This window comes from Diceros bicornis, chromosome 32, assembly GCF_020826845.1.
Source record: "Diceros bicornis minor isolate mBicDic1 chromosome 32, mDicBic1.mat.cur, whole genome shotgun sequence".
NCBI classification, from domain to species: Eukaryota; Metazoa; Chordata; class Mammalia; order Perissodactyla; family Rhinocerotidae; genus Diceros; species Diceros bicornis.
In genome coordinates this window covers 37,162,265-37,183,241 of record NC_080771.1, presented here as the reverse complement: position 1 = coordinate 37,183,241, position 20,977 = coordinate 37,162,265, and the positions used below count along the sequence as shown (strand labels likewise).

General features: G+C 61.9%; 2 protein-coding genes across 8 annotated transcripts in view; one reads left to right on the top strand and one right to left on the bottom strand.

Annotated features, from left to right (window-relative positions):
* Nucleotides 1-12,408, top strand: part of PIEZO1 (piezo type mechanosensitive ion channel component 1) — a 67,006-nt gene extending 54,598 nt beyond the window's left edge. For 2 of the 4 annotated variants that reach the window (XM_058528460.1, XM_058528457.1), the window contains exons 23-50: nucleotides 446-550; nucleotides 1,359-1,512; nucleotides 1,746-1,989; nucleotides 2,070-2,166; nucleotides 2,379-2,550; nucleotides 3,006-3,095; nucleotides 3,172-3,257; nucleotides 3,575-3,646; nucleotides 4,269-4,372; nucleotides 4,927-5,023; nucleotides 5,097-5,153; nucleotides 5,227-5,399; nucleotides 5,576-5,682; nucleotides 5,924-6,112; nucleotides 6,246-6,504; nucleotides 6,572-6,760; nucleotides 6,940-7,240; nucleotides 7,517-7,643; nucleotides 7,737-7,884; nucleotides 7,968-8,182; nucleotides 8,325-8,483; nucleotides 8,566-8,713; nucleotides 10,445-10,633; nucleotides 10,788-10,880; nucleotides 10,982-11,154; nucleotides 11,222-11,344; nucleotides 11,423-11,790; nucleotides 11,865-12,134. In XM_058528460.1, coding sequence (XP_058384443.1) covers nucleotides 446-550; nucleotides 1,359-1,512; nucleotides 1,746-1,989; nucleotides 2,070-2,166; nucleotides 2,379-2,550; nucleotides 3,006-3,095; nucleotides 3,172-3,257; nucleotides 3,575-3,646; nucleotides 4,269-4,372; nucleotides 4,927-5,023; nucleotides 5,097-5,153; nucleotides 5,227-5,399; nucleotides 5,576-5,682; nucleotides 5,924-6,112; nucleotides 6,246-6,504; nucleotides 6,572-6,760; nucleotides 6,940-7,240; nucleotides 7,517-7,643; nucleotides 7,737-7,884; nucleotides 7,968-8,182; nucleotides 8,325-8,483; nucleotides 8,566-8,713; nucleotides 10,445-10,633; nucleotides 10,788-10,880; nucleotides 10,982-11,154; nucleotides 11,222-11,344; nucleotides 11,423-11,790; nucleotides 11,865-12,034 — 4,409 coding nt within the window. In that variant the 3' untranslated portion in view covers nucleotides 12,035-12,134. Of the gene's footprint in view, nucleotides 1-445; nucleotides 551-1,358; nucleotides 1,513-1,745; nucleotides 1,990-2,069; nucleotides 2,167-2,378; nucleotides 2,551-3,005; nucleotides 3,096-3,171; nucleotides 3,258-3,574; nucleotides 3,647-4,268; nucleotides 4,373-4,926; nucleotides 5,024-5,096; nucleotides 5,154-5,226; nucleotides 5,400-5,575; nucleotides 5,683-5,923; nucleotides 6,113-6,245; nucleotides 6,505-6,571; nucleotides 6,761-6,939; nucleotides 7,241-7,516; nucleotides 7,644-7,736; nucleotides 7,885-7,967; nucleotides 8,183-8,324; nucleotides 8,484-8,565; nucleotides 8,714-10,444; nucleotides 10,634-10,787; nucleotides 10,881-10,981; nucleotides 11,155-11,221; nucleotides 11,345-11,422; nucleotides 11,791-11,864 lie in introns of all 4 variants that reach the window. The other 2 variants (XM_058528458.1, XM_058528459.1) reach the window with 2 other exon arrangements.
* On the bottom strand, nucleotides 12,369-20,920 carry CTU2 (cytosolic thiouridylase subunit 2). 4 transcript variants are annotated; one of them, XM_058528461.1, is made up of 15 exons: nucleotides 20,804-20,919; nucleotides 20,057-20,131; nucleotides 17,502-17,580; nucleotides 17,229-17,288; nucleotides 15,914-15,974; nucleotides 15,326-15,435; nucleotides 14,849-15,144; nucleotides 14,592-14,727; nucleotides 14,257-14,388; nucleotides 13,602-13,693; nucleotides 13,359-13,462; nucleotides 13,116-13,257; nucleotides 12,873-12,939; nucleotides 12,680-12,738; nucleotides 12,369-12,585 (listed from the first exon to the last, which is right to left on the bottom strand). In XM_058528461.1, exons 1-15 carry the CDS (start codon nucleotides 20,866-20,868, stop codon nucleotides 12,510-12,512), a joined length of 1,554 nt encoding a protein of 517 aa, XP_058384444.1. In that variant the 5' UTR covers nucleotides 20,869-20,919; the 3' UTR covers nucleotides 12,369-12,509. The 4 variants fall into 4 exon arrangements, with proteins under 4 accessions (XP_058384444.1, XP_058384446.1, XP_058384447.1 ...); XM_058528463.1 differs by lacking the exon at nucleotides 20,804-20,919 and adding an exon at nucleotides 19,259-19,368 and having other exon boundaries at nucleotides 20,057-20,132; XM_058528464.1 differs by lacking the exon at nucleotides 20,804-20,919 and adding an exon at nucleotides 19,259-19,368 and having other exon boundaries at nucleotides 17,510-17,580; nucleotides 20,057-20,132.
* Between the last annotated feature and the right edge of the window lie 57 nt (nucleotides 20,921-20,977).

The window sequence follows — 20,977 nt, the reverse complement described above, 5'->3', positions numbered from 1 at the left end:
CCAGAGCGGCCGTCCCATTTTACGTTCCCACCAGCAGTGTGCGTGTGCTCTGCTTTCTCTGCGTCCTTGCCAGCACCTGGTGTCGTCACTATTTTTTGTTGTAGCCGTTCTGACGGGTGTGTGATGAAGCCTCGTCCTGGTCCATCCGTACTATGGGCCCCGCCCAGCTGCCGGCCTTTACTTTCGGCCGTCACTCGATTCCTCCCCCGGGGGCCTGGGGCTCTGTCTCTGCCTGAGAAGTGTGTACGTGAGAAAATGCCGAAATCTCTGGGCCCACGTGCTCTCGAGACTCCAAGTGAGAGGGGGTGTATGTTTGAGACTGCATTAACATGTGCAAGTGGGTGTAAGAACGATTCCCGTGGACTCTGGGCTCCTGGAGGCTGCCAGCCAGCAGATGGGGCTGAGCCAGGACGCCTGGGGCCTGACGCACACCTTCCACCCACAGACTACCCGTGGCGCTGGAGCCAGGCCATCCCCATGAACTCTGCACTCATCAAGTGGCTGTACCTGCCCGACTTCTTCAGGGCCCCCAACTCCACCAACCTCATCAGTGAGTGCCCGCCGGCCGGGGCCCCTCGTCCACATGCGCCACCTGCCGGCCTCCCAGGAGGCTGTGGAGGTTCCACACAAGGATGGGCAGGCGAGCGTGGACCTTCCTCTCCAGCCAGCGAGGGGCGTGTTGTCCAGGCCTCACCAGCCGGTCCAAGCCTGCATCTCCCCAGTGGGGGGGCCTTTGTTCCACAAGTGTGCCTGGCCCTCCAGGCACATCCCCATGAGACCGAGGGGCCCACCTCACACGTGCACACCCAGCCACACAGACATGCATCTGCTCGCCAGTGTGCGCACAGGTAGGGACACAGGTGTGCACGCAGTTGCAGACACACAAATAGTTGCAGATGTGAACACAGGGTAGACACAGGCATAGTCATAGGTGGATGCAGGGTGGACACAGGTGTGGACACTGGTGTGGACGTAGGGGTGGACAAAACAGATGCAGGTCTGCACAGACTGATGCCCACGTGGCGTGCAGTCAGGCACATGTTGACCTCCTTCCTGACATGCGTGTGGTGCATGTAGAGCCACATGTACACACAGACACACAGAACGTGTACACAGACGGGCATGTTCCCCACGTGTGTTCACCCACGGGCACACCCAGGCCCACGTAGACACCACAGGCTGGAGTTCACACAGGTGGATGTGTGTCTGCCCCACGCACACACTGATCCTTCTCTCCGGTCTGGGTGCAAGGTTAGTGCCGGGAAGGACACGCCCTGCCACTCCGTTGTGCGCCAGGCCTCCGTGCGGTCAGCGGTTCCTGGGGTGTGGCACAGCAGTGGCCTCCCATGTGCCCACAGGTGACTTCCTCCTGCTGCTCTGTGCCTCCCAGCAGTGGCAGGTGTTCTCGGCCGAGCGCACCGAGGAGTGGCAACGCATGGCCGGTGTCAACACCGACCACCTGGAGCCGCTGCGAGGGGAGCCCAACCCCGTGCCCAACTTCATTCACTGCAGGTGGGTCCCGGGCCGTCAGCGGCCTGCAGAGCCCGGTCAGGGCCAGGAGCTTGCTGGGGCTGTGTAGGCAGCTGGTCCTCAGGGCTGACAGACATGCCTGGGCTCTGGCTAGGACTGAGCCTGGGGCAGACTCTGACCTCGCAGCAGAGGGGGCCTTACGGGAGTTCCTCTGGTCGGAGGCTGCCGGAGGGAGGTGGGGAACCTGGCCCCTGCAGTGACACCCTGCCTGGCAGGTCCTACCTCGACGTGCTAAAGGTGGCCGTCTTCCGCTACCTCTTCTGGCTGGTGCTGGTAGTGGTGTTCGTCACGGGGGCCACCCGCATCAGCATCTTCGGGCTGGGCTACCTGCTGGCCTGCTTCTACCTGCTGCTCTTCGGCACCGCCCTGCTGCAGAAGGACACACACGCCCGTCTCGTGCTGTGGGACTGCCTCATTCTCTACAACGTCACCGTCATTGTCTCCAAGAACATGCTCTCGGTGAGCCTGGCCTGGCCTGCCCAGCCCCGACCCCAACCCCCGACCCAGTGGGCCCCTGCTGACCCTCCTCCTGCCCCCAGCTCCTGTCCTGCGTCTTCGTGGAGCAGATGCAGAGCAGCTTCTGCTGGGTCATCCAGCTTTTCAGCCTCGCGTGCACCGTCAAAGGCTACTATGACCGTGAGTGAGCGAGGGCTGGCGGGAGGGGCGCTCAGGGACATGCGCTGCTTCCAAGACCCCAACCCCGACTCTGACCTGCACCCAACACTGACCCCAACAGACGCACCTGACCCCTGCCCCACACCCGTCCCTGCCCTGCAGCCCGACCTGTGTCCCTGACCTGTGCCCCTAACCCCGACCACACCCAACCCGTGCCGGCACCTGTCCTGCAGCCAGGGAGATGCTGAGCAGGGACCAGGACTGCCTGCTGCCTGTGGAGGAGGCCGGTGTCCTCTGGGACAGCGTCTGCTTCCTGTTCCTGCTGCTGCAGCGCCGCGTCTTCCTCAGCCACTACTTCCTGCACGTCAGGGCCGAGCTCCAGGCCACCGCCCTTCTGGCCTCCAGGTTGGCCCCGCCCCAGGTCCCCCAGGCCCATCTTGGGCGGGCGTCAAAACCCCGTGACACTGACACATCACCTGAAGGGAGAACCGGGGCCCACAAGCCCGTTAGGACCTCCTCGGGGGCCTGCGTGCCTGACCAATGGTGCGTGGTCCCAGCCCGGCTCTGCCCAGCTTGTTGCCCCCACGCTGGCTGGAGGCTGCACACCAGCTGGAGGGCCTTCCTCCCAGGGCTGGGCGGGCAGGGCTGCCATCCCTCCGACGCCTCTTCACTGGCATGTTTTCCACCCACGAGACCGGAGACTGCTCCTCCCTCTCACCAGCACACGACAAGGGGGGTGTTGAGGTGGGGAGCTGGCCCTCGGTGTGAGCAGGGAGGACCACAGGGGCTGAGCCGGGCGCAGAGGTGGAGGATCCCGTGCAGCTGGAGCTGAGTGCCCGCCTCACTGTCCCTCCTCACAGGGGCTTTGCGCTCTACAACGCTGCCAATCTCAAGAGCATCGACCTGCACCGCAAGGCAGAGGAGAAGTCCTTAGCCCAGCTGAAGAGACAGTAGGTGCCGTCTGGGGCGGGCGCCCGGGCTCTCCTGACCCGCCGCCCGCGCTCAGAGCTGCCTCCCGCCCCACAGGATGGAGCGTATCCGGGCCAAGCAGGAGAAGCACAGGCAGGGCCGCAGCCACCTCCAGAACCCCCCGGACCCCGGCCAGGAGCCAGGTGAGTGTGGACACAGCCTCAGAGGGGGCCCATGCCCTGGCCTGTTCGTGCCTGCTGGAGCTTGCCCACCTGTGCCATGTGATGTCCCACGGGGCTTCCAGCCCATCTGTCCTGTGCCGTGTGGTCACTCTTTGTCCCCAAAGGCCATGCGACCCACCCGTGACTGTCCACCTGCACTTGTGGGCTGACCTCTCTCCCCACAGCACCATGAGGCCCCTCTGTCGCCACAGGGCTCCACCTCTGTCTCTGCCACGGGGCCATGCTCGCCCCCTCCCCTGTCTTTCCTGGTGGCTCATGCTTGCCCTGCCCCTCCACAGGGCCCGGCAGTCCAGGGGGCTCCTCCCCGCCACGGAGACAGTGGTGGCGGCCCTGGCTGGACCATGCCACAGGTACCACCCCCACCTGGCCTGCCCACCTTGTGGGACCCACTGTGCCCCAGGCTGCCGTCCCCTCCCGGCTGCTGTCTCCCATCGAGGCGGAGGGTGCTCACCTGCGCGATCTCCAGCCTGTGCATCCTTTCCTTTCCCTGCATTCCCCATGAGCCTTGCCACGTGGGCTCTCAGGCCCTACCCACCACGCAGGAGTAAGGGGCTGGGTCTCCATTTAACTGGGTCTCCAACAATAGGCCCTGCATTTTCCTAACTCTCGATTCAGAAGTCTGAATCTTCACCGCGAATCTGCACTCTCCTTTCTTGGCCCTGCCGCCGTGTGTCTCTCGTCCGGTCTGGTCTCGTCCCACCGCTCTGGCGTGTGTCCCGTGCATGTGCCGCCGTCCCCCAGCCTGCTGCTCCCTGTCTCCAGCCACTGTGGCTGTCCCTCGGGGGGAGGGTGCCTGCGGCCTTGGTCCTAGGAGTCACAGGATGCCGAGGGAACCCAAGCTGGGCAGCACAGTGCGGCCTGTTACTGGGCCCACTCCAAACCAAAGAAATGAACTTGAGGGTCTTGTGGGTGGGGGCGCGGAGCGAAGCCCCGGGTGGCTGGAGGCCGGCTCTCAGCTCCACCTGCCTACAGTCATCCACTCCGGGGACTACTTCCTGTTCGAGTCGGACAGTGAGGAGGAGGAGGAGGAGGCCCAGCCCGAGGACCCCAGGCCATCAGCACAGAGCGCCTTCCAGGTGAGGTGGGAGGGTCTGCTGCTTGCCTTCCCATCCGTGGAGCTCCGGGGCAGCCTGGGGAGGACACATCCAGGGCCTGGGGAGCCCAGCCCCATTCGGACCTCCCAAGTCCACAAGTCAGATGGGAAAGCAGGCTGTGGGGCCACAGGTCATGGGTAGCCACGTGCCCCTCTGCCCACCACCTCCCGAGGCCCTCACTCCAACCACCTGGGCCTTTGGTGGCCTTCGGTGGCCTGGCCTTCGGGAAGGGCTCAGCATGGTTGCTGGACACACATCTGTCTCCTGGACCAGGAGCCTCTTGTCCATCTCAGGGTCCCCGGTTCTCAGTGTGGGGCCCTGGTGCCAAGTGACAGCCATGTGTGCTTGGGGTCTGCGTGCCCTGCCCTGTCCTCTCCCACAGTCCCCCAGGGCCCATTTCCTGCCCCAGCTCAGGAGCTGAAGGTCCCCAGCTGGGCCGCCTGACCCCAGACTCCTCCTCGGGAGCTCAGAGGTGGCCGAATGGGACCCAATGGTCCTGGGAGGCAGGGCACTAACCCCGAGGCCCTGGCCCGCAGATGGCGTACCAGGCGTGGGTGACCAATGCCCAGACAGTGCTGAGGCGGCAGCGGGAGGAGCGGGCGCAGCAGGAGCAGGGAGGGCAGCTGCCCCTGGGTGAGTCGGGCTGCGTGCGGGTTTTGGGGAGGGTGCAGGGCCGCAAGGCACTGACCAGCACCCCTGTGCCCAGGAGGAGGCCCGGGCCAGGAGGCGGAGCCAGTGGAGGACCCCGAGGACGAGGTGGCAGGTGTGTAGGATGCAGGGGCTGGGGGGCTGGGGGTCTCCCCCTGGCAAGCCCCTCCAGACCATCCTTCCCTCAGGCCACAGCCACGTGATGCAGCGAGTGCTGAGCACCATGCAGTTCCTGTGGGTGCTGGGGCAGGCGCTGGTGGATGGGCTGACGCGCTGGCTGCACACCTTCACACGGCACCACAGCGCCATGAGTGATGTGCTGCGTGCTGAGCGCTACCTGCTCGCACAGGAGCTGCTCAGGGTGAGTGGGTACCACCCCACCGTGCCACACCCCATCACGCCCCCGCCTGACCTGCGCCTGCCCGAGCCCACCCAGACACACACACACACCCCGCCCACTGCCCCACACCTACCCCACCCTGGGCCAGAGCAGAGCTAAGACACTCAGCTGCCCTGAGCTCCTCACGTGCCCTGCAGGGTGGCGAGGTGCACCGGGGCCTGCTGGACCAGCTGTACACAAGCGAGGCTGAGGCCGCGCCAAGAGGCTCCTCGGAGGCCCGCGATGCACCGAGCACAGCGTCAAGGTAGGTGTGAGCCTCAGCGGGCTCAGGCAGCTGAGCCAGGACCCACCCCAACCGGCCTGCCCTCAGGCCCCAGAGTGTGGGCCGGCCCAGGCACCCAAGTTGCTGCACTCAGGGACACACAGCCCCCCAGGCGTGTGGCCGCTGGCCCCCTGTCCACAAGGGACTTTGAGGCCCTCCCGTCCCACCCCAGGGTCCTGGGCAGAGCACAGGCCACCTCCATGACTGGCCTTTCCTCCCCCAGCGGGCTGGGGGCTGAGGAGCCGCTAAGCAGCATGACCGACACCAGCAGCCCCCTGAGCACCGGCTACAACACCCGCAGCAGCAGCGAGGAGCTGGTCACGGAGTCCAGGGCTGCCCTGCGCGGCTCCCTGGAGCTCCCCAGCAATGCTCGCACCTGGACGCGCACGGCCAGCGAACTGCTCCTCCACAGGTGCGCGGTGAGGGGTGGAGGGGGGCGCACGTGAGCCCTGGTGTCAGGGCGGCCCTGGTGCAGAAGCGGCCCTCGCTGGGGCGGCAGACCGGCCTTTGCGGACGTGGCAGGGGCCTGAGCATGGTCCCTGCAGGTGCCTGCCCATCCCGGAGCTGGAGGAGGCTGAGCGGTTCACGGAGGGGCAGGGCCGGGTGCTGCGGCTGCTGCAGGCCGTGTACCAGTGTGTGGCCGCCCACTCGGAGCTGCTCTGCTACTTCATCATCGTCCTCAACCACATGGTCACCGCCTCGGCTGCCTCCCTCGTGCTGCCTGTGCTGGTCTTCCTGTGGGCCATGCTGTCCATCCCGCGGCCCAGCAAGCGCTTCTGGATGACCGCCATCATCTTCACCGAGGTGGGCGGCAGCCGGAGGGGTGGGGATGGGGGCCCGGCCCCCCCATGCTGACCCCCCTCCCCCGCAGGTCACGGTGGTCACCAAGTACTTGTTCCAGTTTGGCTTCTTCCCCTGGAACAGCCACACAGTGCTTCGGCGCCACGAGAACAAGCCCTACTTTCCGCCACGCATCCTGGGCCTGGAGAAGAGCGACAGCTACATCAAGTGCGACCTGGTGCAGCTCCTGGCCCTCTTCTTCCACCGTTCTCAGCTGCTGGTGAGCACCACGCGCCTGACGGGTGGCGGGTGGGCACCCCTCCTGCCCCTGAGCCATCTTGTTCCAGGAGGGGAGGCAGAGATCGTGGGGCCCAGGGTGGGCCTGGCCATCTTGCCTGGTCCAAGTGCTGCCCGGTGTGGCCACACCGGCCTCCTCACCACCTTCCCTCCCCTCCACAGTGCTACGGCCTCTGGGACCACGAGGAGGAGCCGCTCCCCGAGGAGCACGACAGGGGTGGTGGGAAGAAGTGGGCTGAGGAGGAGCCAGCCCTGCTGGGACCCCAGACCGAGGCGGGCACAGGGCCCCAGAAGGAGCCAGGGGTGGCCGCAGCCCCCACCGAGGACGACATCCAGGTGGCAGTGAGGGATGGTCCCCCAGAGTCCCCAGTGGACCTCAAGCCCCACGACAAGAGGCGCGTCACTCTGCGCTTTAGGAGGAGAAGGAAGGAGAACGCAGAACCCAGAGGCCTGGCAGCCACTGGTATGACGGCCCTGTCCACCCGCAACCACTCCGGCCCCCCAGTTCCCATGGTGGAGCTGCTGCCCAGCCAAGTTCCTGACGTGCCCTCTGTGTCCAAAGGATGCAGCCCCAGCTGGCCCACTGCTGGTGACCCTGGGGAGGTCCCTGTGCTCAGTCTGCTGGTCTACAAAATGGGGCGATGCCAGCCCCTCCGGGGGGGGTCTCTCGGGGCGGTCAGGAGTCTGAGCTGGGCCCAGCCTGCTGTGGGCTCTGTCATCGGTGGCTGCTCCCCTACAGAAGCTGAGGATGGGGACCAGGAGGAGGAGAAGGAAGCAGCAGCCACAGGGAGAGAGAAGAGGCGGAGCCGTCCCCAGGAAAGAGTGAGGGCAGCTGGGCTCTGGCTGCAGAGCTTCTGTCTGTCCCTGTGAGTGACCTGGCCTGGGAGCGGCCCCAGGGCGAGGGGCGGGTGGGAGGCACTGAGGCCGGCACGGAGCTGAGCCCACCTGCCCACCCACAGAGCCCAGAGCATGTACCGGCCCCTGCGGCGTTTCTTCCATGACATTTTGCACACCAAGTACCGCGCGGCCACCGACGTCTACGCTCTCATGTTCCTGGCTGATGTCGTTGACTTCATCATCATCATCTTTGGCTTCTGGGCCTTTGGGGTGAGCCAGGGCTCGGGGCCATGGTGTGCATAGAGCCCAGTGGCCGTCCCACCTCCCCCTGACCTCTGCTCTCCCGGCCACAGAAGCACTCGGCAGCCAGGGACATCACATCGTCCCTGTCGGATGACCAGGTGCCTGAGGCCTTCCTGGTCATGCTCCTGATCCAGTTCAGCACCATGGTGGTTGACCGTGCCCTCTACCTGCGCAAGACAGTGCTGGGCAAGCTGGCCTTCCAGGTAGTCCTGGTGCTGGCCATCCACCTCTGGATGTTCTTCATCCTGCCCGCCGTCACTGAGAGGTGGGAACTGGGGGCTTTGGGCCTGCCCTGGAGAGACACCCTCGCGATGCCTGGCAGAGCTGGGGTTGGGGCTCTGGCTCCCAGACTTGGGCGGGTTGCCCTGACCTGGCCTTCCCGTCCCATCCCGTCCCGTCCCATTCAGGATGTTCAGCCAGAACGCGGTGGCCCAACTCTGGTACTTCGTGAAGTGCATCTACTTCGCCCTGTCCGCCTACCAGATACGCTGCGGCTATCCCACCCGCATCCTCGGCAACTTCCTCACCAAGAAGTACAACCACCTCAACCTCTTCCTTTTCCAGGGGTGAGTGTGGGCCGGCCCAGGGGCACCAGGAGCGAGGCTGCCCTCCCTCCGGCCCTCCTGACAGCGCCCCGGCCTTGGGCAGGTTCCGGCTGGTGCCGTTCCTGGTGGAGCTGCGGGCCGTGATGGACTGGGTGTGGACGGACACCACACTGTCCCTGTCCAATTGGATGTGCGTGGAGGACATCTACGCCAACATCTTCATCATCAAGTGCAGCCGAGAGACAGAGAAGGTGCCAGACCCAGGGCGGGGCTACAAGGGAGGGGCGGGGACACTGGTTACTCCCCACTGGGGCAGGTGGGCGGCTGCAAGAACCAGGTGGCAGTGGCGGTCCCTCCTCGGGGGGTTCACAGCCCACGTCAGCATGAGAGCAGAAAGCCACTGTGGACCAGAGAGAGCATCTTTCTAAAACTTCCCAGCAGCCAAAAGAGGCTTTGTAAGAGGACCCTGCCAGGGGCAGGCAGTCGGCAGAGCAGTGGGAGCAAATGCCCAGAAGAGACCAGGCCTATCGGCCGTGGGTCATGGTCTGAGGGGTGGGAGACGGGGCCCTGAACTGTGAGCCGAGGCTTTGTCTGCTTTTAGCAGCTTTATTGAGATAATTCATATCCCAAAACATTCCCTCACTGAAAGTGTGCGATTTGGTGGTTTCTAGCATACTCACAGGGTGGGGCCACCATCACTACAGTCAATTTTAGAACATGCTCATCACCCCAAGAACCTCATCCCCTCACCTCCCCAGGCCCCTGCCACCGCCATCTACTCTCCACATAGACATGCCCATCCTGACAGGTCACAGAAATGGAATCATGTGTGGCCTTTGGGTCAGGCTTCTGTCACTCGGCATTTTATCAAGGGTCATCCAGGCTGCAGCCTGTGTCCCAATTTCACTCCTTTTCATGACTGGGTAGGTGTCCATTGTGTCGATGGGCTGCACTTTGTCCAACTCTTCCAAAGGTTGATGGATGTTTGGGTTTGTTTCTCCTTTTCGTTTACTATAAAAAATGCTGCTACAGACATCTGTACAAGATGATGTGGATACAATTTCCATTTCTCCTGGGTCTACACCCAGGGGTGGAGCTGCTGTGTCATGTGTCACTCTGGGTTGCATCTTCTGAGGAGCTGCCTCAGGTTGACACGTGGCTGCCCTATCTGACATTCCTACCAGTGGTGTACGAGTGTCTGATTTCCCCACACCCATGCCAACACTTGTTATTGTCTTTTTCTTTTAGCCATCCTGTAGGGGGTGTGGTGGTATCTCACTGTGGCTTTGATTTGCATCTCCCCAACGGCCAGTGATGTTGAGCATCTTTTCCTGTGCTTATCAGCCATTTGTGCATCTTCTTTGAAGAAACATCTATTCAAATCCTTTGCTTGTTTTTTACTTGGTCTTTTCTTTGTTGACTCGTATGAGTTCTTTATTCTGGACACTAGATCCTTATATTTTTATAATGTCAAGTTTTTTTTTTCCCTTTTGTTGCTTGTGCTTTTGGTGTTAGATCTGAGAATCTTTTGCCAAATACAAGGTGATGAAGATTTGCTGCCCCCCGCCCCCCAGTTTTATTGCTTTAGGTCTTACACCTGAGTTAGTTTTTGTATACGGTGTCAGGTAGGGGTCCAACTTCACCCTTTCCCACGTGGCAGTCCAGTTGTCCTGGTACCATTTGTTACACCGCACCATCTCAATGTGAGGACCTGTGTCTGGGCTCACAATTCAATTCTGCATCTGTCCCCGTGCAGGGCCGCATTGTCTCCATTGCTACAGCTTTGCAGTTTTGACATTCAGTCAAGGTTTGACTTTCTGGGGCCACTGGGTGAGCCCGAGACCATGGTCATGTGACGATGAGAGGGGCAGGGAGGGGGGTTCTGGGACAGAGCCTGCCACCCCAGAGCAGGATGGGGACTGGACAGAGGCCCCACGGGGCAGGCAGAGCTGAGCGAGTGACCTGTGCTGCATTCCCCCCAGAAATATCCCCAGCCCAAGGGGCAGAAGAAGAAGAAGATTGTCAAGTATGGCATGGGTGGCCTCATCATCCTGTTCCTTGTGGCTATCATCTGGTTCCCACTGCTCTTCATGTCGCTGGTGCGCTCTGTGGTCGGTGTTGTCAACCAGCCCATTGACGTCACTGTCACCCTCAAGCTGGGCGGGTATGAGGTGAGCAGCCACCTGTCTGTTCCAGCCAGAGGAGAGGGGATGCTGGGTGGCGGCTCCTCTGCTTTCTCATCTTCATGAACTGTGAGGAGCACTGCATGGGTGCTGGGGGCAGGGGAGCTCCCTGAGCCACATTGCCCATCCCTCCCCGCCCCAGCCCCTGTTCACCATGAGCGCCCAGCAGCCGTCCATCGTGCCCTTCACACACCACGCCTACGAGGCGCTGTCCAGGCAGTTTGACCCCCACCCGGTGAGTGAGCCCCGTGCTGCGTCTGCCTGGCGGGGGGCAGGGACGGCCTAGGGGGAGGCGTGGCCTGGCCACACCCCACTGAGGTGCCACCCTGCGCCCAGCTGGCCATGCAGTTCATCAGCCAGTACAGCCCTGAGGACATCGTCACAGCGCAGATCGAGGGCAGCTCTGGGGCACTGTGGCGCATCAGCCCGCCAAGCCGGGCCCAGATGAAGCGGGAGCTGTACAACGGCACCACCGACATCACCCTGCGCTTCACCTGGAATTTCCAGAGGTGGGTCCTGGGCTGGGGGGGCGCGGGGCGGTGTGCCCTGTGGTGGGTCACACTGTCCCGTTTGCAGGGACCTGGCCAAGGGCGGCAATGTGGAATACACCAATGAAAAGCACACCCTGGACCTGGCCCCCAATAGCACTGCGCGGCGGCAGCTGGCCAGCCTGCTCGAGGGCACCTCGGACCAGTCAGTGTGAGTGGGGGCCAGGGGGGCCAGGCGTGGCACTAAGAGGGCTGGGCCAGATCTCACCCGCTGGCCTCCTCCCTGCAGGGTCATCCCCAACCTCTTCCCCAAGTACATCCGTGCCCCCAACGGACCTGAAGCCAACCCTGTGAAGCAGCTACAGCCCAGTGAGTGTGGGCAGGGGTGCTGTGGGGTGGGGGCTGGGGCTGGGCCTCAGCCCTACAAGAGGGTGATGGCCTCTGACGGTCTCCTGGCTTGGACCCAGACGAGGAGGCTGACTACCTCGGTGTGCGCATCCAGCTGCGGAGGGAACGTGTGGGCTCGGGGGCCGCTGGCTTCCTCGAGTGGTGGGTCATTGAGCTGCAGGACTGCAAGGCCGACTGCAACCTACTACCCATGGTCATCTTCAGTGACAAGGTCAGCCCGCCCAGCCTGGGCTTCCTGGCCGGCTACGGGTGAGTATATGGCATGGGGGCCGAGGTGCAGCTCTGGGCGGCAGCCCTCAGGACTCACCCGCCCCTGTCTACAGGATCATGGGGCTCTACGTGTCCATTGTGCTGGTCATCGGCAAGTTCGTGCGCGGCTTCTTCAGTGAGATCTCACACTCCATCATGTTCGAGGAGCTGCCGTGCGTGGACCGCATCCTCAAGCTGTGCCAGGACATCTTCCTGGTGCGGGAGACGCGGGAGCTGGAGCTAGAGGAGGAGCTGTATGCCAAGCTGATCTTCCTGTACCGCTCGCCTGAGACCATGATCAAGTGGACGCGCGAGAAGGAGTAGGAGCCGGCTCCTTGCACACCATGATCGAAGGAGCCGCCCGGCGGGCTGGTGGGCAGCCTTCCTCGGGCCACAGGAGCAGACACCCCAGTCCAAGGCCACCACCTGTGACATGTCCGCCTGGCCCACTGAGCCCTAATGCTGCTGTCAGAAGGAAGCTGCGGCCCCTCCAGGCCCAGCGCAGGACTGCTGTCCCTTCCTGTCTTCCCTGCTGGGCCCCATGCACACTGGGCCAGGCCTTTCCCATGCGTACTATAGAGTTTTCTAATTAAAAACGTTTTTATTTATACAAACGGACGATCACGCACTGCCTGTCCGTCCTTGCCCTCCTGCTGAGGTCCCGGCGGGGCAGCCCCAGCACCCTGGGTGCTTCTGGTCCGGGGTGTTCATCCTCGGGCTCAGCTCTCACCAGTCTGCACCTCATTGTCACTGTCCTCAACCAGATATTCCTGGATCTGCTGCTCGACCCAGGCCCTAGGGGAAGCAGCACAGTGGGAACTAGCCCTCCAAGTGCTCACACCCACAAGGGCCCCTCCCAGAGCTCCCCCAGCACAGTGGGTGCTGGTACCTCTGGCTGCGGAGCTGGGCTTCTGCCAGGATGTAGGGTGGCAGGGGGTCCAGGGAGGGCTGCAACAGAGAGCCAGCGTGGGTGAGGGGCTGCGTGGCACACGTGGCACACAGCCAAGGCAGTGCCAATCTGCCCCCTCACCCCCTGAAGGAGGGCTTCCCACATCCCCAACATGGGGAGGGCATCCACTCACCAAGTCCTTCATGTTCACACGGCAGCCATAGCACAGCTGCTCAACGACACGGGCTCGGGGGTCCTCCCTGCAAGAGCAGAGCTGGACCCGTGCACCTGGTCGTGGCCCTCAGCGAGGGGCCCGAGGTCACAGCGAGGGAGGGCTCTGCCCAAGCCGTGGTCCCAAGGTGTCCCCCTGCTCCCTCCCCCCGTGCAACTACAAGGGGCCAGCCATGTAGTGGGACAGGACAGGGCAGGGACTCACCTCTCACAGGACCCGGCCCCCCAGCAGCAGCCCTGTGCCCGGCCCATCCCTGCAGAACAGGAGGGTACCATGGGCAGTGGGGCAGGGGGCTGCATCTGGGAGAGATGCAAGGGAGTCTGAGCCCCAAAAGCCGTGGCGCTGTCTGCAAGCAGAGAGGAGCTGAAGGGACCGGAGGGCTGCTGAACCCCACCACCCACTGGCCGATACCCTCTCCCGAGCACCCTGGGGACAACAGACACAGACCAACAGTGTCGACGTCCAGTGTGCACATACAGAGCAGGCAGCGGGGGCCAGGGGGGCCGGCAGCACAGCCATCCCTGGGGGTCTTGACCAGCTTCTCACTCGTCCTGGGGGTGAGGGGGGCGGGGCACAAAGGCACTGTCAGCCAGGGGCTTTACTCTCGCCCTGGCCTGGGCACCAGGAAGATGGGCTCAGCACCCACAGCCCCTCATACTGCTGCCCACGGGCACGCACGCACACACACACCTGTACACGGTGCTGATTGTGGAGGGGAACTGGGCCTGCAGCCTGAGCAGGAAGGCCTCCATCAGCCGGTGAATGCTGGCCTTTTCGGGGGCCTAGGGACAACCAGATAGGGTGCTACAAGAGGGGCTGCAGTGCAGAGGGCAGCCCCCAGGCCTGGCCAAGGGGCCACCTAGAGTGGGGGCCTGGGCTTCTCTACACTGCCATCCCGAGAGTCTGCCGTGTTGGGGCTGGAGCAAGCTGGGGCGTCCACTTCTAAAGTGTCCCTGTTGTTAAAAACTTTAAAATAATTTGTTTTAAATTATTAAAAATTATATAAAGTGTCCCTGACAAAGGTCATCCTGCCCCATCATCCCCTCCTCCATGTCTACGACCCCCAAGCTGGGCACCTGGCCTTCCCAGGGACACAGGCACCTGGGGGCTGGCTGCCTTCTCTCCCTGAGATCCCCCTCCTCCCTCAAGGGCAACAGCCTGTCCCTCCAATGCCTGTGGATGCCCCATGTGTGCTCTGACAATGCTGGGGGACACTGCTATGACACTGGGTAGTGGCACTGAGGCTAGAGGCTGGTGTGGACAGGGCTCAGGCCACCAATGGTGTGCCAGTCATCTCTGACCCCAGGCTAGAGGGGAGGCCACCCGCCCAATCCCTGTAGCTCACCTTGGTGTCGATGGCCGGCGTGAAGACAGAGGGGACGGCAAACAGGCGATTGTAGAAGGCAACTTCTTTCAGCGTGTGGTCACGCATGGGCCGCACCACCACCACGTCGCCGTGCCGCTCGTCTGAGAAGCCCTGGGCGGTGGGGGCGGCACGTTCCTCACCACACTCAGCTGACCCGGCTCACAGCTCCCCCTCCTTCCCTCCCAGTTCAGGGGTCACAAACTCCGTGCTCCACGTGGGAGACACCAGGACTGATTCATGAGACGCTACTTTCAAATGAAAGGGCTAGAGGTGTGAGGGCAGAAGGGGCCCCTGGGTGGCCTGCACCCACGTACCGTGTCCCAGGCGAGGAAGGCCCCTCTCCCCAGCGCCAGACTGGTCATGAGCTTGATGGCCAGGCGCGTGCAACTGTCCCCCGTCATCACCTTGGAGCAGCCATGGGTCCGGGCCACATGTAGGATCAAGTGGGTCCTGCAGAGCGGGGCAGGAGGTCTCAAGGGCCCCGGTGGGGCAGGGGCAGGACCCCAGTAGGGGGTTGTCTCAAGGGCCTGTGGGGGCGGGGCTGGGACTCCAGAGCAAGGAGGGGGCTCACCGCAGTGTCTGCAGAAGCTCCTCCTTGGCCGTCAGGGTCTTCACTGAGTCAAACAGTCTGGACAGAGCCTCAGTCTGGGCAGCTGTGGGTAGCTTATTGGGCTTCTGGGGGTCCTGGGTACAGGGCCAGCTCAGCTGTTCCTCCCCCTGGGCTGGGCTGAGGCTGTCCCCAGCCCCCTCAGGCCCCAGCATATGCTGCTGCTGGAGGAAACTATCCACGGCTGCCTTGTAGGCCCCCTCTGTCCCCACCGGCTCCTGGGCAAAGCAGCGCAGCACAGATGGCGGCAGGTCGAACACCTTCCAGGGCAGGGGAGGACAGGGGAGAGAGCATGAGGCCCAGGCCCACCTCTCTACATACTGGGGGGAAACAGGCCCAGGGCAGGAGGCCCATAGACTGGCTCCAAAGAGTGGGCACATGCCCCTCATGGACACCCCAGCGGTCACCTCCAGTGGTCTTTAACAGGACAGGCCCACCCACCTCTTCTAAGGCGACGACGTGCCACGGGAAGCCAATGGTCTGCAGGATCAGCTTCATCTCAGCCAGGGTTTTTGCTCTGGCCTCCAGGCTCTGGCCACAGGCTGCTCCCTCTGAGAAACGTGGGCAGAAAGGAGAGCCCTGGCTTATAGGAGAAGGGCCCCACGCAGGCGGGACAAGGCCACCATGCGAGAAATTCCACGAGGCTGTGCTCTGCATGACGGTGGTTTCTATAGAAACCATAGGATGCTGACCCATTCTCCTTGGGGGAGCATTTGCAGAGTGGGCGACGGGGACGCATGACCGATCTCAGCACTAAAGACCTGCCTGGGAGCCTATCCCACAGGAGGGGGTGGAGGGCTGAGGCAGTGACCTTGCCCTTCTCACTCAGCGCCCTTGACCCCATGGGCAGACGCTCCTGCCTGAATCTGATGACGGTCTGAGACTTAAGACAACAGTGGTGCCGTCTGTTGCTGGACATGTGTGCTCTGTCTTCAAAAAAATGCCCTGCCAGGGCCGTGGTATGGGCACAGTGCCAGCTGTTTCATCGAGGCCCCTCCCGAGTGGCCAGGGAGGGATGGCCACACATACCGTCGACATAGACAACCGCTGGCACAAAACGCAGTCTCTTGGCAGAATCTCGACTCAGGCCCTGGAGGGGAAAGTGACGGGGCCTCAGCCTTACAGCCTGAAGGCACGGACACTTTCCTGGCAGAGACCGTTCTCCATCTGGACTGAATGCCCTCCAGGAAGAGGCAATGACCCCCACCTGTCATGATAGGGTGTTCAGACCGGGTGCCAGGCAGGCCCCACGAGGAGGCCACACAGCCTGACTTCAGAGCGGCCTTGCCTGGGCGTCTTCTCTCCCCCTAGTAAAACCCGGCCCCCATCAGTCTGTCCCTACATCCAAGCAAAGCCCTGAGAGAAGCCCCCTGCCTGAGCACCTCTGACCACTCAGAATGGAACAGGACAACGGGAAAAAAGGGAGGCATCGCTGGTCACAGGGAAGAGCAGTGCCAGGTGCTGGACCATTCACCAGGGGAGCAGGCACTCATCTCACGCCGTCTGGCCAGGTTTAGGGGACCGTGAGTTGAGCACAGAAAACCAACCAGAGAAGCCTCCCCTGGAGCCCTAGGCCGCCTCCTGCACCCCTGCTACAGGTACCCTTATGGCTGCAGCCTCCTCCCCAGCTCCTCCAGTCTGTGCCCCTCACAGGGAGTGCAGAGGGTGCGTGTGTGTCCTACCCCCAGGTCAAGGCCTCCAAGGCGCCCCAGTGCCACTGGGAGAAGCCTGCCTCCGATACTTGGAGCTAGGCCTGCTGACACGCCCAGAACACAGGCCCCACACTTAGTCTCTGTGACATGAACCCGCTCACCTTCACTCTGCCCTCCCCACCGCGCCACACGCTGCCCTCTCCACCAACACCACCACTCCCTTCACTGCACCTGGCAGCCCCCTTGCTCGTTCCGGTCTCCCCTTAAACTTAAGGAAGCAACTCCAGTCGGGGCCAGGCACCTTTTGGGTCAACCAATGCAACTGCTCATATTCCACTGTCTTGTTCCAGACACACTCCCAAGACCAGGGGGAGGCCCATGGCCTCTGAGACACCTCAAGTGGTGCTCTGCTATGGCGCGACACCTGTTTTCTAGTGACTGTGTTTCTTCATAGTTGAGCAAATGGACAGAACGCTAAAAGGGGACACAGCTGGGTACTCCAGATGCAGCTTCTGGTTTGTGAGCCTCTCGTATGCACATCTGAGAACCCTCTGGGCATCTCAGCTGGGAAGTGGGCCGTTCTCTCTAGCCCCAAGCAAGAGCCCCTCAGTGCCAGCCCTCTACCCTGGATCTCTACCCTGGAGCTCGGCCGGGCCGTAGCCTGGGCCCCAGAGGATGGTGTGGGGACGCACCTCAAGGACCTGCCAGACCATGGAGCTGGACGAAGGCCCCCCAGACCATGCCAGGAGCACCTGGGGGAGAAGGGACATCACTGGAGGCACATCTCCAACATGAGTGTACCCACCCCCCAGGGATGCCCCTGGATGTGAGCCCACCCTCAGAGCCCGGGTGAAGAACAGCAGGAGGGGCTGGTGGGTGCAGCTGGAACAGGCCAGCTGTGGGAGGGGCAGCAGGGGTCGAGAGCCAGGGCCCAGGGGATTCCACAGGAGTCACCCACGCTCTACCTTCTCACCCGGAAAGATCAGCCGGTTCTTCCCAAGCACAGCTCTGAACTTGTGGATGTAAAACGCCTTGAAACAGTCCCTGCAACACAGACCCCCAGCAGCTGTGACAACACAGCCTAGGCCGTCTACTCTCCATGCAGAGACGGGCAAGCTGCTCACACCTGCCTCACAGGGCAGCAGCCTAAGGCCCCACTGGGTTACGTTTCCTTCTGTTAGCAACTTCCATCTTTAAAAGCAGCATTGTGACACTGAGGCTCCACCCAGAGACCGGAGACCTGTGGCTGCCCCAGGATGAGCCTCACGCTGCACAGGGAGGCCTGCCTGGGTCCCCCCACCTCAGTCCTTACCAGTATGAACCAATGCCTGAGGGGCCCATAGCCCAGGGGCCACCTGCACCCACAGGTGCTCAGGAAGGACCAAGCTGGTGGAACAGATGGACACAGGCGTGTGCAGGGTGAGGCCACCCCAGCTCTCCCCTAAGCAGAGTTGATGACCCCTTCCAAGAGCCCCACGTGGAGAAACACCAGCTCTTAGGGTGCAGGGGGAAGCACTGAGCAGGCTGCAGAGCGTGCCCAGCGTCCTGAAGCCCCACTGTGGCTTCTCTCTAGTGCGCTGAGACCACCTGGACCAAAAATGCTCAGGAGGCTCGTGCAAATGCAGAGTCCTGGGCTCTTCCCCAAACCCAAAGAATCAGAGCTTCCAGGGTGGGTCTTGGGAATCTGAGTTCTTTTTTTTTTTTTTTGATAATTTTATTTATTTATTTATTTTCCCCCAAAGCCCCAGTAGATAGTTGTATGTCATAGCTGCACATCCTTCTAGTTGCTGTACGTGGGATGCGGCCTCAGCATGGCTGGAGAAGCGGTGCATCGGTGTGCGCCCGGGATCTGAACCCGGGCCACCAGCAGTGGAGCACGCACTTAACCGCTAAGCCATGGGGCCGGCCACTGAGTTCTTGATAAACCTTCCAGCTGGTCCTTGGGCTCACTAGGTCAGAGGTTCTTAACCTTGGCTGCACATTTGAATCACTCAGGCCAACTATGTCAGTATGTATCGGGGTGAGGCCCAGGCACCTGCATTTAAAAGCCCCCCTGGCAACCCCAGCAGGCAGTCAGGGTGGAGAACAGTGCCCGGAGCAGAGCAGCAGAGCAACGCTGCCCCAGGAGAGCTGCCCTAGCCCCTACTCTAGCTCCTCCTTCCTATTCAGACACACTGGTGTCCACAGCAGTCCCCCCAACACTGAAGAGGCACCTGTTAGGAGGGGCCAACAAAATACCCCACGGCCCTTTGCAGACGATAAGTCAACTCACTGTTTAAGAGCAAAATGCCAAGGCTCCAGGGACCCCAGGTGACCAGCCACGGGAAGTGACTCCCAGGAAGGTCGGGGTGTGGTGAGGCTCCCGGAGCACACACAGACGCATACCCTCCCTCAGGGCCAGGCCACGGTTGCCCACAGGTGCTGATCCTCACAATCACTGAGGAAATTTGCTCAAAATCCAGATTGCCAAAACCCACAATCTGGAAAGCTGGCTTCCCACCTTTTCTGGGAACCAACAAGCACAGGAAGGGAGCTCTGGGCCAGAAGGAGCCCTGTCGGCCTCGCCTGGAGTCACCGCAGATGCTCTTAATCAGAGTCTCCAGGCAGAGTGGGGCAATCATCACTTTCAGACGCTCTAAGTGGTTAAAGCAGTGGCTTCCTTGCCTAGAGTGTACCTCCTGGTGGCACACAGCTCATTCTACTGGGCATGTGCCAAACCTACCAGACTCCCGAGAGACAGGCAGGGACGAGAAGGTTTTGAGAAAACAAGTCAGTCCCTTTAGTTTCCCTCTTGGAAGATTTTACACAGCAGAATCCACAACTCTCGGAAACCTGTTTAAAAGTGTGAGCCAGTCACTCATTCAACAAACGTTCGTTTGTTATACAAAGCATTCAACGTCACCAGGAGTTAACAGGGATAAAATGGGACACGGACTCAGCCCTCACGGAGCTACAAGTCCAGGGAATGTGACCAGACACTGGGAGACTTATGATTCAAGGGCGATGCGACAGGGCCAAAAGACAGCTTCAGTTAAATGGAACAGGCTCGTGTCCAGGCCCCTCTGGGAATAAGCCTCTGCTCCTGTCCGAAGGCCTCCCAAAGCTGGGGGAAAGCTAGAGCTCTCCTTCCATCCCTCTACCCCTCACAAGTAAAACACGCCATCACCCAGAGCACCTGCCCAGGATCCCAGGATGCTCTGATCTGCCCTAGATGTGTTCCAACTGCCCCAAAATGCTCATCTCATGTACACCTGACCCCACTCTCACTTCAAGCTCTCCCCACAAGCTCTATCCGATACCTTCCTGCCACCTGATCCACGGATGGATAGGAGAATGGTACCCATGGAGGAAACCAACACTCCCCACACACACACCAGGGTCTCCAGAAGCAACATTAGAAGCAGGAATAAAGTAATTAAATGCTTTTAAAAGCAAGAGTTAAAGCCACATAAATGGGGGTGATCCTCGCTGCTGAGTGAGATCGTATTTGCAGGGTCTTCTCCCCACCTCTAGGCCTCACCTGCAGAAGGCATCTCCTGCTCGGATCACCACGACAGGGAGGCCTTCCTTGCACTTCACACACTTCTGCTCACGGCTTTGGAGACATAGGGGGAAGAGAGAACAAGAACACAGATTACACACCCCCTCGCAGCAGGCTTTGGGCTGACTGGCGTCCTGCTTCTCACCCTAAGCTGGTGAACAAGAGAGGTCAAACGGGGGGCTGTTCACACACAAATCAGGGTTTTTGTCTTATCCAAACTACCAATTTGAAGAAAGACAAAGGTCCTGGGGGGATTTTTGTCTGTTAAAGTCGGCTCAGGGGCACATAAAGACGGCCTCTCAGTCTCTCAAGGGCTGGACGAGAGGAGAGACAACTTGCTCTGTGTCGCCTGGAGGGAAACGGAGCCAGTGGGTGGAAGCCACAGGGAGGCCAACCTCCTCTTCGAGTAAGGACAGCTTGGTCAGCCGTGGAGCCATCCCCACGGGCTTCAACAACTAGAGGTGCGAGCGAGCAGTGCGAGTCCCTTCCTGGGGTGTTCACCACCAGCTTGACAGGCACGCCCAGGGAGTTGCGGAGCAAGGTCCTGCGCCCCTCCTCCCCGAGGACCCCAGGACTCCAGGGCCCCGGCCTCGACAGTCGCCGGGCTTCCCGCAGAGCGGCGCCCGGGATTGACAGCAATGCGCGGGCCCGGCCCCTGGGGCAGGGCTCGCCGCCGGCCGGGAGCGTCGGGCAGAGAAGGGGCGGGTGTGGCCGCCCAGCTCTTACCCAGGTCGCGGTGCCGGGGGACCGTCGGACGCAGGGTCCGCGTAGTCCTCGCCCACTTGGCACATGTCTGCGCCGAGTCACGCTGTAGTCCCCAGAGGCGGCGGCAGGACGCGCCCTGGTAACGTCACGGCAGCGCCGTCGCGGCAGTGACGCGCGGGCCGGAGGCGGGGCGCG